The sequence below is a fragment of the Phacochoerus africanus genome, chromosome 6, assembly GCF_016906955.1.
Source record: "Phacochoerus africanus isolate WHEZ1 chromosome 6, ROS_Pafr_v1, whole genome shotgun sequence".
Taxonomy (NCBI): Eukaryota; Metazoa; Chordata; class Mammalia; order Artiodactyla; family Suidae; genus Phacochoerus; species Phacochoerus africanus.
In genome coordinates this window covers 91333341-91350065 of record NC_062549.1, presented here as the reverse complement: position 1 = coordinate 91350065, position 16725 = coordinate 91333341, and the positions used below count along the sequence as shown (strand labels likewise).

General features: G+C 39.6%; 1 protein-coding gene across 1 annotated transcript; it reads left to right on the top strand.

Moving 5' to 3' along the window:
• Positions 1-9954: 9954 nt before the first annotated feature.
• LOC125128703 (olfactory receptor 10J1-like) lies at positions 9955-10893 on the top strand. The gene has a single exon (XM_047782882.1). The coding sequence runs from the start codon at positions 9955-9957 to the stop codon at positions 10891-10893; it is 939 nt and encodes a 312-aa protein (XP_047638838.1).
• Positions 10894-16725: the final 5832 nt, after the last annotated feature.

The following is a 16725-nucleotide window of genomic DNA, read 5'->3' as shown; positions in this document are numbered from 1 at the left end:
GTGTCAGGCTTGTACCTCCAATACTCAACACAGTACATGGAACATAAGTAGATGTGCATTCACATTTGTTACTTCATTTAATGGAGTAATCCTCAAGCACAGAATAATTGACATGTATTTTGTTTTGTATGTTCTGCATTCACTATTTGGCTTTTTTTTTTTTTTTTTTTTAACAAAACACATTTCAGTTTCTACCATGCAAGCTGGCTTTGTGAGTCGGTAATCATAGGCAGAGGTTTTTTTCTCGTAATTGCCCAAGTTCCTAATCAGGCCCCTGGGATAAAGCCTCCAGCTCTTTGCAGCCCCTTGTGCCCTGCGATGATTCCCAAGAGGAAGTCCTTAGACTCCTAGGTCAGATGGATCTGGTCTTCTTTCTGGAATAAACAGAGTTCCCGGATTTGGGGTTTAAAGAGGCTTTGGCTCCACAGAAGATCCTCTCAGGGCAGAGAATGCAACACTCTGGGCCTTAAGTTGGTCCCCACACCCTGCACTTCTTTCTCACACTCAGGAAATGCTCAACTTCTAGACTTGGGATTTTCAATTTCTCCCTAATAGGTCTCTTGGAGAGAGTCCTCTTTTTGTTCTTCTTTTTTTTCTTTTCTTTTTTTTTTTTTTTTAAATCAGATGCACAGCAACTAAAAGAACTTTTCTCGACTCCTTTGCCAGCGTTGTAAGAAGTAAGTGGTTGTTGGTAGAAACAAGAAAGGAGGGAGAAATTGTTTTTAAATGTTCTAAGTTTCTTCCTTTTCACATTCTGGCTTTCTGATGATTTTCTTGCACGTTAGAGTTTCACACTTTCCCTGTGTTTTGCGTGATGACTTATTGAGACCAGGTGCCTATAAAATGAAATAGAGTGTTCTTCTAAGGTTCATTTTTAAATAATGAAGAACCTGTTTATAATCATGGAGGAGATATAGTAAATTAGAAAGTCTTTTTAATCCCAGAGTTGTCATCTACCACCGATGTCACTGTTATTTTTTGAGTGAATAAGGCTGAGGGTCAGGCATTTTTCATACAGTTGTTGTCTCCTTCCTCTATAATCTGAACCTCATTCCTGAATATTCATTTGGTAAAGTTTTGATTCAGTGAAAGCATGTAGAATTGGGGTAAGATATACCTGTGTTTCATACCTGGTCTCGTCAATTACTAGATATGTGTCTGACAAGCAGCTTATCCTTCTGAGCTTCAAATTTTCCATTTATAAAATGGGAGTATGTATTTTATTCATTTGATGGGTCATTTCCAAACTTTAAGTTATGCAGCCTATCTTTATAGGTTTGGCATATAGTATATTTTAGTCAAATGTTAGTTTTTGTACTTACATTTACTAATTAACTCAGACATTCAGAGCATAAGGGCCAACTTTATTGTTCCATCAGCTTTTGAGGTCTATATGCTGCTTTGACTCCCCTTTACTTATCATGCTCAATCCTGGGTCAGTTCTTTGCCCTGCTCCCATCCAGCAATGTAACACGGGGGCACCCAGACCACTACTTCCAGAGAAATATGCCTGACATAACGTGTGTGTGTGTGTGTGTGTGTGTGTGTTGAGGGAGGGGGATGTGGATAGGAATGCGGCTGGAGCTGGAGAGTCTAAACAGATAGATGCTAGACTTGAAAGAGAAGAAAATAAATAAAGGAAAATACCGTTTTCTCCTGAGACTTGCCCCTCCACCAGACACTAGTAGTTAAGTTAGGAACTAAAAGGAAATTGGGTAAGACTTATCAAATCCATGTCCTTGTCTCTTCACAGAGACATCAAAACAACACAGAACAAGATAAAGTGATTTCCTGTTTGTTTCTGTTTTTTTGCCTTTTGTCCTTTTAGGGCCGCACCCACGGCATATGGAGGTTCCCAGGCTAGGGGTCTAATCTGAGCTATTGCTGCCAGCCTGCGCCACAGCCACAACAACACGGGATCTAACTTAACCCACTGAGCAAGGCCAGGAATTGAACCCACAACCTCATGGTTCCTAGTCGGATTTGTTTCTGCTGCGCCACAATGGGAACTCCTGCTTGTTTGTTTTTTTTTTTAATGTGTATCACTGTGTTTCACCATTACATGTGGCAGCATCTCAGCTGAGACAGAAACATCTCCCTTCAATACTGAGATGTTTCAAGAGCAAAGGACTCAGAGCACAAGGCAAAGAGAGCTGGGTTCCCAAGTTCTCTCTGCCATGAACTAAATATGCAATACTAGGCAACTCCTTTGGAATTACATGTCCTCATATTTCCACCACATAGTTATTTTTGAGTAGTAGATATACCATTGCTTTGAAGAATAAAGGAAACTGTAAAATGCAAAAGAAAAAATTGCAAAATTTTCTACCACCTTTCTGGAGAAAAGAGCTGTTCATCAAAACTCAGATTAAAGGATTGGAAAACTAACCCCAGATTAATTATCTACATCCTTTTTTTTTTTTTTTGCTTTATAGGGCTGTACCTGTGGCAAAGGGAGGGTCCCAGGCTAGAGGTCAAATCAGAATTACAGCTGCCAGCCTACACCACAGCCACAGCAACATCAGATCTGAACTGTGTCTGCAATCTACACAGCTCACAGCTCACTGCAATGCCGGATCCTTAACCCACTGAGCAAGGCCAGGGATCAAACTTGCAACCTCATCGTTCCTAGTTGGGTTCATTTCCGCTGCGCCATGATGGGAATCTCCCTATGCCCCTTCTTAATGATTATAGTTTTTCACATTTTCCTATATTGTTCTTTCATGTCTCCCCCCCCACCCCTTCAGTCTCTCAGTTTCTGCAATTTAATAAGTCTAGATTCTCACTTCAATACTTTTGTCCTGGTCTCCATGTACCCAAGGCAGCACTGCTGTATATATCTGGCAGAGGTATTGTCTCCTCCACCAGACTAGAAGTACCTCAAGAGTATTATTTCATTTATTGATTTATTTAACACATAGTTATCAAAAGCTTAAGATATGACAAATATTGGACTAGGTTCTAAGCATATAGAAATGACTAAGTATGATCTCTGTCATCAAAATAGTTACAATGTAGTTGAAAAAGTAGATAATAAATCATTTCAATTGAAAAAGTGCCATCAGGAGTTCCCATCGTGGCTCAGTGGTTAACAAATCTGACTAGGAACCATGAGGTTTCGGGTTCGATCCCTGGCCTTGCTCAGCGGGTTAAGGACCCGGGGTTGCCCTGAGCTGTGGTGTAGGTCGCAGATGCAGCTCAGACCTGGTGTTACTGTGGCTCTCGCATAGGCCAGCGGCTACAGCTCTGATTAGACCCCTGGCCTGGGAACCTCCACATGCCACAGGAGCGGCCCTAGAAAAAGGCAAAAAGACAAAAAAAGAAAAGAAAAGAAAAAGTGCCATCATATGAGAACCAATGAAATATGGATAGAACCAAGACTGGAGGGATACTTAGATGGAATGATAGTGATAAGAATCTCAAGGGAGGCTTAAAAAAATTGAACTGATCCTCCATCCCCATGTTTATCATGGACACTCTGGAAAATTCAAGAGACAGTAGACATTTACCCAGAGTTACACCATGCAGAATTGTTGCTATTAACATCTATGTGACTTCCATTTAGCTTTCTTTGTATTCATATTTTCATATAGTTGAGGTAATTCCATATATGGTATATCATATCTTGATTTTTAGCTTATTATTCTCCATTAAAAATTTTTCATATGCATCATTTAAATGCTGCACATTATATATATAGTATTTAAAAAGTCGTGCATTAACTTCTGTTTATAACTGTCACATATATTCATTTTACATATTCTTAGTCTTTTTCCTGTGTATACATATTCACATTCATGTGGGTATATATCTTTGTTTCCATTACAATATTGGGATCATATAACCTTTACTGTTTTGTAATATTTCCTCCATTTAACAATAGCATGAACACTTCTTGAGGTACACTAAAATTTTTATTGTAAAATACGGTAAGCATTAAAAAGAGTATGTAAAACAAATGTACATTTTAAGAAAAGGAACTAAACAAATACCTAGGTACCCTCTGCCCAAGCTAAGAAGTAGAACATTACCATAAATTTCGATGCCTCAGATATGGTCCTTTCAAACACATCTACTATATGTCAAATAGTCACGATCATGAATTTCAGGTTAAAGAATTTCCATGATTTAAATTTCCCATGGTTTTAAAAGACAGTGTTTTAAAGAACATATTGTTATCTCTAAACAATATATTAATCTTGCCTTCTTTTGAACATTAAATAAATGGAATACACACACATCTGTAGGAATCTTTGATTTGCTTCTATTACTCAACATTATGATTTTGAGATTTATCCATGTTGATTTGTGAAAATGTAATTAGTCCCTTTGATGATCTTTAAAAGGAGCCAGCAAGCTTTTTCTGTAAAGGATCAGTCAGTAAACACTTTAGTCTCTGCAGGCCATGCAGTCTTTGCTGCCACTATTCGACTCTGTTACAGTGAAAAGCAGTCATACATAATACATTAAAAGTGGGTGTGACTGTGTTCCATTAAAGCCTTATTTATAAAAAACAGTGGCCTGTGGACTGCAGTTTGCCCACCCCTGATTTACAATTCATTCATTCATTCAATGCTCTATAATACTGCATTATAAGAATTTATTTCAATTGAAATATCCTTTCTGCTTTTAAAAAACATGGGGAGTTCCCATCGTGGCACAGTGGTTAATGAATTGGACTAGGAACCATGAGGTTGTGGGTTTGATCCCTGGCCTTGCTCAGTGGGTTAACAATCTGGCGTTGCCGTGAGCTGTGATATAGGTTGCAGATGTGGCTCGGATCCCGTGTTGCTGTGGCTCTGGCGTAGGCTGGCAGCTACAGCTCTGATTGGACCCCTAGCCTGGGAACCTCCATATGCCTCGGGAGTGGTCCAAGAAATGGCAAAAAAAAAAAAAAAAAGATAAAAAACATGGTTTCAATTTCATTTTTCTACACTAAACCAGCTTGTTATAATCTTTTTTTTTTTTTTTTTTTTGCTTTTTAGGACCACACTCACGGCATAGGGAGGCTCCCAGGGTAGGGGTCCAGTCAGAGCTACAGCTGCTAGCCTACACCGCAGCCACAACAACTTGAGATCCAAGCTGTGTCTGCGACTTACACCACAGCTCACAGCAATGCTGGATCCTTAACCCACTGAGCGAGGCTGGGGATTGAACCTGCAATCTCATGGTTCCTATTCAGATTAATTTCCGCTACGCCATTAAGGGAACTTCTGCTATAATCTTCTTGCCTGTGCCTCTTTAGTTTCTCTAGGTCAAATATCTAATGGTGGAATTGAATAGGATATGTTCATTTTCACCTCTAACAGGTCATGTCTGTTTCCCAAAATGACTGTATCAATTTACATTTCCTCCAATTGGGAACTGGAGCTTCAATTGCTCTGTATGTGTGATACTTTTGATTTTTTTGTAGTCTGATAAGTGCAGAATGGTCTGTGATCTTAACCTGCTGTCTGTGGTCTTATTTGCCCCCGCCTATTAATAATGTTAAAAATCTGTTCCCATGCCACTTGTGTTTCCTCTCATATAAAATTCCTAATTTTTCCACTTTTTTTAACCTATGCTTCTTTTAGATTTTTAGAAGTCTAGATACTAGTATTTTGTTTTTACCTTAAATATTTTTATTGTTTTTACTTTTTTCTTTTCTGTGATTTATTTTGAAAAATAGAAGTTAATTTTCATAGAATAAAATTTATCATCATTTTCTTTTGTGTGTTGTATCTTTTACTATGCCAAGTTCCAAAAATTATCTCCTATACTATCTCCTAAACATTTCGTAGGGTGTTCTGTTTCTTTCTTTCTAGGTACTTCATGCATTTGAAATTGATTTTAGCTAACCTAATTTTTCCCATATGGATAACCAACTATTCCAGGACCATTCATTGATTACTCTTTACTTTCCAGCAGTCTACAATGCCAATTCTGTTACAAAGAGTTTCCATATTTCAGAACCCCCTTTTCCCCCATCACTGTGATTGCTTATCCCTGTGACCATACCATACTTTCTTAATTACTAGAGTCTTGTAACAAGCAATGGTATTTGAAAGGCAAACCCTCTCGTTTTTTCCTTTAAGAGTGTTTTGAGGAGTTCCCATGGTGGCTCAGCCATTAACAAACCTGACTACCATCCATGAGGACGTGGGTTCGATCCCTGGCTTTGCTCAGTGGGTTAAGGATCCGGTGTTGCCATGAGCTGTGGTGTACGTCACAGACGTGGCTCGGATCTGGCGTTGCTGTGGCTGTGGTGTAGGCCGGCGGCTACAGCTGTTTAGACCCCTAGCCTGGGAACCTCCATATGCCACAGGTGCAGCCATACAAAGACAAAAAAATAGTGTTTTGGCTTCTCTTGGATCTTTGTATCTACATGTAAATTTTAGTATCAGTTATCAATATAACATGCAACTAACCAAAAACAATCCATTTGGGATTCTGATTGAATTGCACAGAATTCGCAGAGTATGAATTCATGGATTTTTGATTAATTTGAATCTTCCTAATCTTGGCTCTTCCAATTCATAAGCATGGTGTATTGCTCCATTTATTTCAGTCTACTTTGGTATTCATTACTAAGGTTTTATAATTTTCCTAGTAAAAGTCTTTATCCTAGGTACTTGATACTTTTAAGCCACTGTTAAATGACAGCCCTTTTAAATTTAATTTGCTATCAATATGTTAAAGTACACAAGTGTGATGAATTTTTATACAGAAATTTTGTACGAGAAAACTTGTTAAACTCTCTTAATAATTCTAATAATTTAGCAGTAGCTCCTTTTGGGTTTTCGATGTTCACAATCACATCATCTCTAAAGAATTCCTTCCTTTCAATCCTTATATCTTTAATTTCTTTTTCTTGCCTTACTAGGCTGGTTAGAATACTCAGTACACTGTTGAAGGGACGTGGATAAAGCCGTCACCTTTATCTCGTTCTTAATCTTAAAGATGAATCCTTCAGTATCGAGCCTCTTTAAGAATATGTTGGCTGAAGAACTGCTGCACACATGCTTTATCAGCTTAAAGAAAATCTTTTATTCTTTGTTTACCAAGGATTCTTCTAAGTAGACACTGCATTTTAAAAATGCTTTTTTGGTAGTGATTGAAATAATCATGTCTTTTTTTTTCTCCTTGACATAATTCGTTTCAGGAAATAGATAATGGGGCTACTTTAATGTTAAACAAACTTTCACCCTAAAATAAAACCACCTCAGTCCTATACTCATTTTGTACATTGTTGCTTTTGGCCTGGTGACATTTTGCTTAAGAGTTTTGCATGTATTTCTGTGTGTGTGATCGGCCTGATAAATTGGGTGGCAAGATAATTTCGGCTTCCTAAAATGAGGTGAGGAGTACTCCTTGGTCAGGGAGGAAGAAATTTTCCTCGACTCTTCTAGGTTCTTCTGGCTGGTCTAAGAATTAAGTTGACCTGAGATACATTAACAAGAGAAAGAAAAGTGAAAAAAGCTTAATAACACATATACATAGGAGAGACCCAGGAAAACTGAGTGACCCATCAAAACAGCTAAACCTTTCACCTTAAATACCATCTACAGCTAAGGAAAAAAAAGAGGATGTTGGGGGCAGTGGCTTGAGACTTCAAAGGAGAGGAAGGCAGTTCACAGGAGAGAGAAAACCAAATGTTTGATGAACAAAGGTTTGCTGGGCCAGGCAGAGAAAATGGGACACCTGAACTGGGACTTTCCTAGGTTCCTCCATAGTTATCTGCGGTGACGGCCGGCATATGGAAGTTCCCAGGCTAGGGGTCGGATCGGAGCTACAGCTGCCAGCCACAGCCAGAGCCACAGCAACACCAGATCCGAGCCACATCTATGACCTACACCCCAGCTCACGGCAATGCTGGATCCTTAACCCACTGAGTGAGGCCAGGGATGGAACCTGCATCCTCATGGATCCTAGTTGGGTTCGTTAACCGCTGAGCCACAAAGAGGACTCCTGGCTTCATTCTTTTAGGCAGTTAGGGAGAAGGTCAAAGATTCCTCTAGAGTCTTTGGACCTTAAAAATAGCCTAAATTTATCCTCATGCTAAAGAGACATATTTTGGGGTGGCAAATTTTTCTCTCCTCCACCCTCTTTATCTATTATCCAAAATATTTTGTGTAAGATTGAAATTAATTTATCCTTGAATGTTTTATAGCACTTATGGCTAAATTTTTCTTGGCCTGGAGGTTTGTTTGTAGATTTTTTACTACTGTCTTTATTTCTTAAAATAGTTTTCAAGTTTTTTCTTCTTGATTCAATATTGGTAAATAGTTTTTTTTTTTTCTAGAAATATATCCATTTCACTGAAATTTAAAAATGTATTGAGAGTTCCCATTGTGGCTCAGCAGTAATGAATCTGACTAGTATTCATAAGGATGCTGGTTCAATCCTTGGCCTTGCTCAGTGGGTTAAGGATCTGGTGTTGCTGTGAGCTATGGTGTAGGTTGCAGACTCAGCCTGAATCCTGCATTGCAATGGCTGTGGCGTAGGCTGGCAGTTGCAGCTGATTCAACCCCAGCCTGGGAATCCCCATATGCTGCATACGTGGCCCTAAAAAAAAAAAAAAAAAAAAAAATTGAGTTAATAAGTTGTTCATAATGTTACTTTTCATCTTTTTGTCTGAAACTTCTGTTATTGTGCCCCTTTATTAATTCGTACTAGAGTTTATTTATGTCCTCATTTGTTTTTCTTAGTTTCACTAGCAGTTTACCTAAAGTGTATAATTTTTAATGTTTGTGGACCTTGTCTCTTTTATCTTTCTTTAGATATTGTTCACATTGCTTATTTTTTCCCTTCTATTTTCTTTTTTAAGTCTTGTTTTTATAACTTCTCAGGATGGATGCTCAAGTCCTTAATTTTTAGCCTTTAAAAAAATAATAAGCATTTAAAATTATAAACTTCCCTCTAATAATGTTCTAAATGCATTGTACATGTTTTGGTCTGTGATTCTTTTATTATTGTTTAGGTCTAAATATTTTCTACCATCCATTATTAGTTCCTCTTTGAACCACTGGTTAGAAAAAAATATTTGCAATTTTTCAAGTTCCTTTTTGTGATAATTTCTAACTCAATTATACTGCGGTCTGAGACTGTGGTCTACTTTTTAAGAAAATCCAGTTTTGAGAAATTTTTGAGGCCAATTTTATGGGCTGTCATAGGTTGTCATTTTCTAAATGACCCAGGGATATTTGAAAATAATGCTTTACCTCAAACTTTTTTGGCCTTTTTTTAGGGCCGCACCCATAGTGTTTGGAGGTTCCCAGGCTAGGGGTCCAATCGGAGCTGTAACCACTGGCCTACACCATAGCCACAGCAACGCAGGATCTGAGCTGCGTCTGTGACCTACATAACAGCTCAGAGCAATGCCCGAACCTTAACTCACTGAGAGAGTCCAGGGATCAAACTCGCATCCTCATGGATGCTAGTTAGGTCTGCTAACCACTGAGACACGACAGGAACTCCTACTTCAAACTTTTAAATAGGATTGCTCAAATTCCCTGTGTCTTTACTTCCAGTTCTAGGACCTAGTCCTGCCCATGTCCCTGGCAAAGGTAGTTGACTCATCATTTTTCTTTCTTTTTTTTTTGTCTTTTTAGGGCCACACCCTTGGCATATAGCCGTTCCCAGGCTAGGGGTCAGATCAGAGCCATAGCTGCCAGCCTACGTCACAGCCACAGCCATGCCAGATCCAAGCCGCATCCAGGGCCTACACCACAGCTCACAGCAACGCTGAATCCTTAGCCCACTGAGGAGTGAGGCTAGGGATACAACCTACCTTCCTCATGGATACTAGACAGGTTCCTAACCTGCTGAGCCACAATGGGAACTCCGTCATGAAGTTTTGAGCGAGGTCCATGTGGTGCTGAATCTCTGCTCCGGACAGTGTGGTCACCAGAGGGCAGGGCAGCCTCTGGTGCCAAGAGGGGGTGCTGACTTTGTCTTTCAGACCTGAGATCTTCAATGAGGACAGCCAACCACACAGAAGTAAGACAGTTTACTTTCCAAGGTTTCTCCAACTTCCAAGAGCATCAGCTCACACTCTTTGTGGTGTTCCTTGCCCTGTACACTCTAACCCTGGCTGGCAATGTCATCATTGTGACTGTTAGCCACTTTGACCATCACCTCCACACCCCCATGTACTTCTTTCTAAGTGTCCTCTCTACATCAGAGACTTTCTACTCCCTGGTCATCATCCCACGCATGCTTGCCAGTCTTGTAGGCCTGAGCCAATCCATTTCCCTGGAGGGCTGTGGGACTCAGCTTTTTTTCTTCCTTGGCTTTGCCATCACCAACTGCCTCCTGTTGGCAGTCATGGGGTATGATCGCTATGTGGCCATCTGCAACCCACTTCGTTACTCCGTCACCATGAACTGGAGGGTCTGTGTCACGCTGGCATCCTCGGTCTGTGCCACAGGGTTCTCTCTCTCGCTGGTTCAGGCTGTGGCCATTTTCAGACTGCCCTTCTGTAGGACATGGATTGAGCATTTCTTCTGTGATGTTCGTCCTGTGTTAGACTTGGCCTGTGCTACCCCCGTCATCAATGACATCCTGACCTTAATTATCAGCCTCTTGGCCATCACAGCCCCTGCCACCTTCCTCTTCATCTCCTACGTCCTCATCATCTCCACCATCCTCAAGATCGCCTCGGCCGAGGGCCGGAAGAAGGCCTTTGCCACCTGCGCCTCCCACCTCACTGTGGTCGTTGTCCACTACGGCTGTGCCTCCATTGCCTACTTCAAGCCCAAGTCAGAGGACACCCAGGATCAGGACCAGCTGATCTCAGTGGCCTACACTGTCATCACACCTTTACTAAACCCTGTTGTGTATAGTCTAAGAAACAAAGACGTCCAGGATGCTCTGCGGAGAATGGTGGGTAGGAAATCTCTTTTCCTCAGGTGAAACCCTGCCCAAATAGGTGTGCATGCCTTCCAGAAGGAAGCCTATGTAAGTCAAGTCACAGAGCCAAGATTTCAAATGATTGGTGGAGTCTCATACATCACTGTTGGGACCAGGGCAAAAGTGGAGCTGGGGGCTAGACGCTAATAATTGATTTTTACTTCCTCAACCTCTTTGTTAACATAATAAACACAAGTCACTCTACAGACCTGTAAACAGACACCCGCTGGCCCTATTCCAGGAGATAATTACAAGGTCAGAAGGTGATCTAGTGTTCATCTCAAACTGAAAGTGACTGGCCCACTTGGCTGAAGTATAAGCCACATTAAAATTGCCACTGCACTGAATCTTCTTGGATGCTTGGACAAGAAGTTCACTGGGAAGGATACTGTATAGAAATTGAAATGCCCTGGTTTTAACAAAATAAGCAGAATGAAAATACCGGTATCTTTTAGGAAATGGGTTTGGAGCGCGCTAACAGCCTTCTAGAGAGAATCTTTTCAAGCATGTGGGATCCAAAGGGAAGGGAACCAGGGCGCGAGGAATGAGGGCATTGGGTGGAGAGGACTCCTAAGCACATCTGATGCACGTGGGACCCACATGACTTGGTCTGATCCTTCACTTCTCATGGCTGAACATATGACACATGAAGAAGTCCTTAGAGGGCTGGAAGAAGTATCTCTTGCATGGACAGGTTGCACAGCAGGCTCAGAGAAAGAGAAGACCAACAGCTCAGGGAGAAAACTGCTGAAAGAACATTATGAAATTGGCTAAAAAGAAAGAAAAATTAGAACCAGATTCAAACTGGAGCTTCCTGTGATAGGAGAGTAGAAGCCTGGGGAACATGGGAAGGGTCAGAGAGCAGTGGTCCTCTCCTGCCCTTTGTAAGCTAAGTCACAAAGGTAAAGAAAGAGAATTAAATAGAAATATGAAAAAGAGTCAGCATGATACCCTTCAGATAAATTAGATAATTTCATTAGCACTGAAAACCTGGAAAAAGTCAACAGTAAAGGATTTGGACATGAAAACTTCTGTAAAATGAAAGCGACTGAGTCAGAAATGAATAAAAGACTATTCACTGTTCCTCACCTCAAAAAAATAAAAAAGAATTAGGGTGAACTTGAGATTTAATTTGTGAAACAAAATAGGTGCTAAATAAAACTATAATGACTAATATTCATAATTACTAAGCAAATAAGTTACTAAACTGGTTTATTTATAAAAAGATAAATAAGAAACATGTGAGTACACAGTATTTTCATTATACAATTTAAAAAAAATTTTTTTTTTTTTTTGTGTGTGTGTGTCTTTTTTTAGCGCTGCACCGGCAGCATATGGAGGTTCCCTGGCTAGGGGTCCAGTCAGAGCTGTTGCTGCTAGTTGAGGCCAGAGCCACAGCAATGCCACATCTGAGCCACATCTACAACCTACACCACAGCTCACGGGAACTCCTGATCCTTAACCCACTGAACGAGGCCAGGGATCAAACCCATAACCTCATGGCTCCTAGTCAGATTCGTTTCCACTGCACCATGACGGGAACTCCTTTTTTAAATTAAAAAATTTTTTATTTTTTGCTTTTTAGGGCCGCACTCATGGCATATGGAAATTTCCAGGCTAGGGGTCAAATCAGAGCTATGGCCACTGGGCTACACCACAGCCACAGCAACATGGGATCAGAGCCACGTCTGCAACCTACACCATAGCTCACAGCAATGCCCGATCCTTAGCCCATTGAGCACCAGGTATCGAACCTGCATCCTCATGGATGCTAGTTGAACTATTTTCCACTGAGCCGCAACAGGCGCTCCCGGTATTTTTAAAATACAGAAATATCAAATAAAATGTGTAAAGTGATTGTGTATTTTATAGGCTACGCATACAAACATAAAAATCTAGCTGTAAAACAGTTCTGCAATTCAGTCTACTTTGTCATTCTGAGCAACCAATCTGCTTAAGAAAAGCCATCTAGCCTTTTTTCATGTCAACTCAGGCAATTTAGTGCTTAAGTCATTTTTTGAGCAATTACATTCAAGGCCCTGGTCCTCCCCTTTCTTCCACATTATCCTCTGGGTGTATAAAGTTCTGGTGGAGGTGAGAAGGTGTGGGACCTGGGACTCTTTGCTACAGTGCTTACAATTGGACAAATGCCTTTTTGAGCAAGAGAATACAAAGATTATAAGGGACTAAAAATAACTGCAGGCATGAGAATTTGGGGTATATCATGAACAACAAGATACAAAAAGACCAAAACCCGACTGCCACTTCTGAGGGGTCAGGAGCCAAAGCAGGGTACTGTGCCTGATCCCTGCACACAGCAGCACCAAGGGGGTGGGAAGACCACCTAAACCACCCCCCCCCCAGCCTGACCCATGGGTCCACTCCTACCCTCACTCTATTTAGGGGACCAGGTCACCCCCCTCAGTGAGCGAGCAAGGGAATTGTTACTTTTTTCCCCTCTCTCCTGCTTCAACACGAGTCCCAATAAAGCCTTGCCTAAATTTCTCATCTGGTCGCACCAATGTCTACTGATTAAAGAGCCCAAGACTCCAGGTCTGTAACAAAGTCTTCCAGTTTTCTTGGCATGGAGGAAGAAGAACCTGCTCCATGGTCACTTCCTGCCCATGTTGGAGTCTATGTAGATACATGACTCCCAGTGGTCATTCTGACTAGTATCTATTAAGATGGCTCTGGTCTTGTTATGTCCTTTCATCAGTGTGGTTCCTGCCCTTCATCTTCCTTGTGACTATGCTAGGTCCACTGGCCTTCTCTCAACCACTTCTTGAGGGCACTTAGACATACAGTTGTACCCTTGACCCCATAATGGTATAAACAGGACATAGTGAGGTGTCATCAAGACATCCACTTGGATGTATCACTCACCTGTTTCTGCTCCACCAGGACTCAGGTGTTTTCTCAGAGGCTGGGAAATGAGGGACACACCCCTTCTGCTTTATCAGATGCCTCTCCTCCTTCCTTACAGCAGGTAAAGCTGGTATCTACTGGTAGGTGCAAGAGTGGATCTTCTCCAATATCCACCTTACTCCAGTATTATTTTTTTCCACAAAGCCAGATACCTTTATTTTACTTTGGCAGAAAAACCTAAATTCTTCCTGACTCTGTAGTAGTTTACATTATACATTTCACATACAAAATACTTTTCATGCTTAGGCTTTTGATATTCAAAATCATTCTTTGTAAACTAAAAGAAGCTTTCCTCTCTAGAAAAGTTTGCTGAAGTTAAAAACTATTTCAGCTTTTAAGACAAATGTTTTAGTTATGAGCTTAAAAAAATCTTTTTGAAATTCAATTGACTTCTTTTTTTCCCCCCAGATTCTTGTGAATTTACCCTTCCCTGGGGCAAATGAAAGTCCTCTGAAACAATGTGAAATATGAAAATAATGCAGAATTTTTATTCTCTTGCATTTATATATTTATTTAATGTGTCAACAACATTAATTACCATAGATTCAAAATATTTTATCTAACAGAGATAGTTACCTGCCGTTATTCTTCTTCAGAATATTTTTAGGTGTTTTGCTTATTTAAATTTTAGAAGCAGCGTGTTTAACTCACACCCCTCCCTAGCACACACATACATTCAACAGAGTTACACACATATAAACCAAACTCTCTATTACTTTATTGTAATTCTATTGCATTTATTAGTTTATGTAAAAACTGACGTCTTAATGAGTCTCCATATTAAAAAACATAGTGTGGGAGTTTTCTGGTGGTTCAGTGGGTTAAAGATCTGGCATTATTGTTGCTGTGGCTCAGGTCGTTGCTGTGGTGCAGATTGGAACCCTGGCCTGGGAACTTCCACATGCCCCCCAATTTTTTTTAAATTAAAAAATAAAAGAAACAGTGTTATTTCCTTTTGTTTTTATTTTTATGCTTCAAAGTGATCACTGCAATAAGCCTGTTTATGATGTCACCATACAAAGATATACATAGTTTTCATACCCATGACTCATTTATTTTGCAACTGGAAGTTTGTACCTCAGTCTCCTTCACCTATTTCTCTCCTCTTCCCATCATTTTCTCCTCTGGCAACCACTTGTTTGATCTCCATACCTATGACTCTGTTTCTGTTTTGTTATATTTGTTTTGTGTTCTAGATTCCACACATAAATGAAATCATACAACATGTATTTAACTTCTTTCACTTAGCATAATACCCTCTAGGTCCATCCACATTGTCACAAATGGCAAGATTTCATTCTTTTTTTATGACTAATATTCCATTGCATATATATTTACAACATCTTTTTATCCATTCATTTACTGATGGACACTTAGGTTGCTTCTATATCTTGGCTACTATAAATACTATTGGCTGCAATAAACATTGGGGTGCATCTATCTTTTCTTATTAGTATTTCTGATTTCTTCTGATAAACATTCAGGGGTAGAATTTCTGGATCATGTGGTAGTTCTATTCTTAATTTTTTGCAAATCACCATACTGTTTTCCATATTTGCTATACCAATTTACATTCCTACCAGTAGTACATGAGAGTTCTCTTTTCCACACATCTTCACCAATACTTGTCATTTTTTTTGATACCATTCTGACAGGTGTCAATGACATTATCAAATATCTCATTGTAGTTTTGGTTTGCATTTCCCTGATGATTAGTGATGCTGAGCATCTTTTCATGAGCCTGTTGGCTATGTGTACGTCTTCTTCGGAAAAACGTCTATTCAGGTCTGTCCATTTTTAAAAAATTGGGTGGTTTGGTTTTGTGATGTTGATTGTATGAGCTTTTTTATATATTTTGAACCTTAAATCCTCATTGGGTATATTATTCGCAAATTTCTTATTTAGTAGGTAGCCTGTTTATTTTATTGATAATTTACTTCACTGTGAGAAAGCTTTTTAGTTCTATATAGTCCCCCTTTTTAAATATTTGCTTTTGTTGCCCTTGCCAGAGGAGATATATCCAAAAAAAAATTAGTAAAACCAGTGTCAAAGAGCTTACTGCCTATGTTTTCTTCTAGAAGTTTTATGGTTTTAGGTCTTACATTTAAGTCTTTAGTCCATTTTGAATTTATTTTTGTGCCGGGTATGAGAGAGTGGTCAGTCCAGTTTGATTCATTTGCGTGCAGCTGTCCTGTTTCCCCCCAAACCATTTATTGAAGAGGCTATCTTTTCCCCATCGTATGTCCTTGTCTTGCTTGCTATAGATTAACTTGGTTCATTTCTGAGCTTTCTGTTCCATTGATCTATGTATCTGTTTTGGTGCCAGTAGCATACTATTTTGATTACTGTAGCTTTGTAGTAAAGTTTAAAGACAGGGAGTGGGATACCTCTGGCTTTGTTCTTCTTTTTCCAGATTATCTAGACTATCTTGGGGTCTTTTACATTTCACATTTCACATTTTTCTATAATTTTTTTCTAGAAGTTTTAGAGTTTTATTTTTTACATTTAAGTCCATGATCCATTTTGAGTTTGTCATAATAAATGTGAGATTTAGGTCAAGGTTTAATTTTTGCCTACAGATCCCCAATTGCCTCAGCCCAGTCTTTTTTAAGGGCTATCATCCTTCATTTTGCACATTTGTCAAAAGTCAGTTGAGCATATTTCTATGGATTAACTTCTGAGTTTTCTATTCTGTTCTAGTGATCTATGTGTCTATTGCTCCACTAATACTACACTGCATTGACTGATGTAGCTATATAGTAAATCTTAATATTGAGTAGAGTGATTCCACTGTATTCCTCTTTGTCAGGATTGTTTCAGTTACTCTAAGGCCTATGTATTTCCATATCAATTTTTTTGTGGTAAAATTATTTATTCCATAACATAATAGTTATTAATCAGTGTGCATGA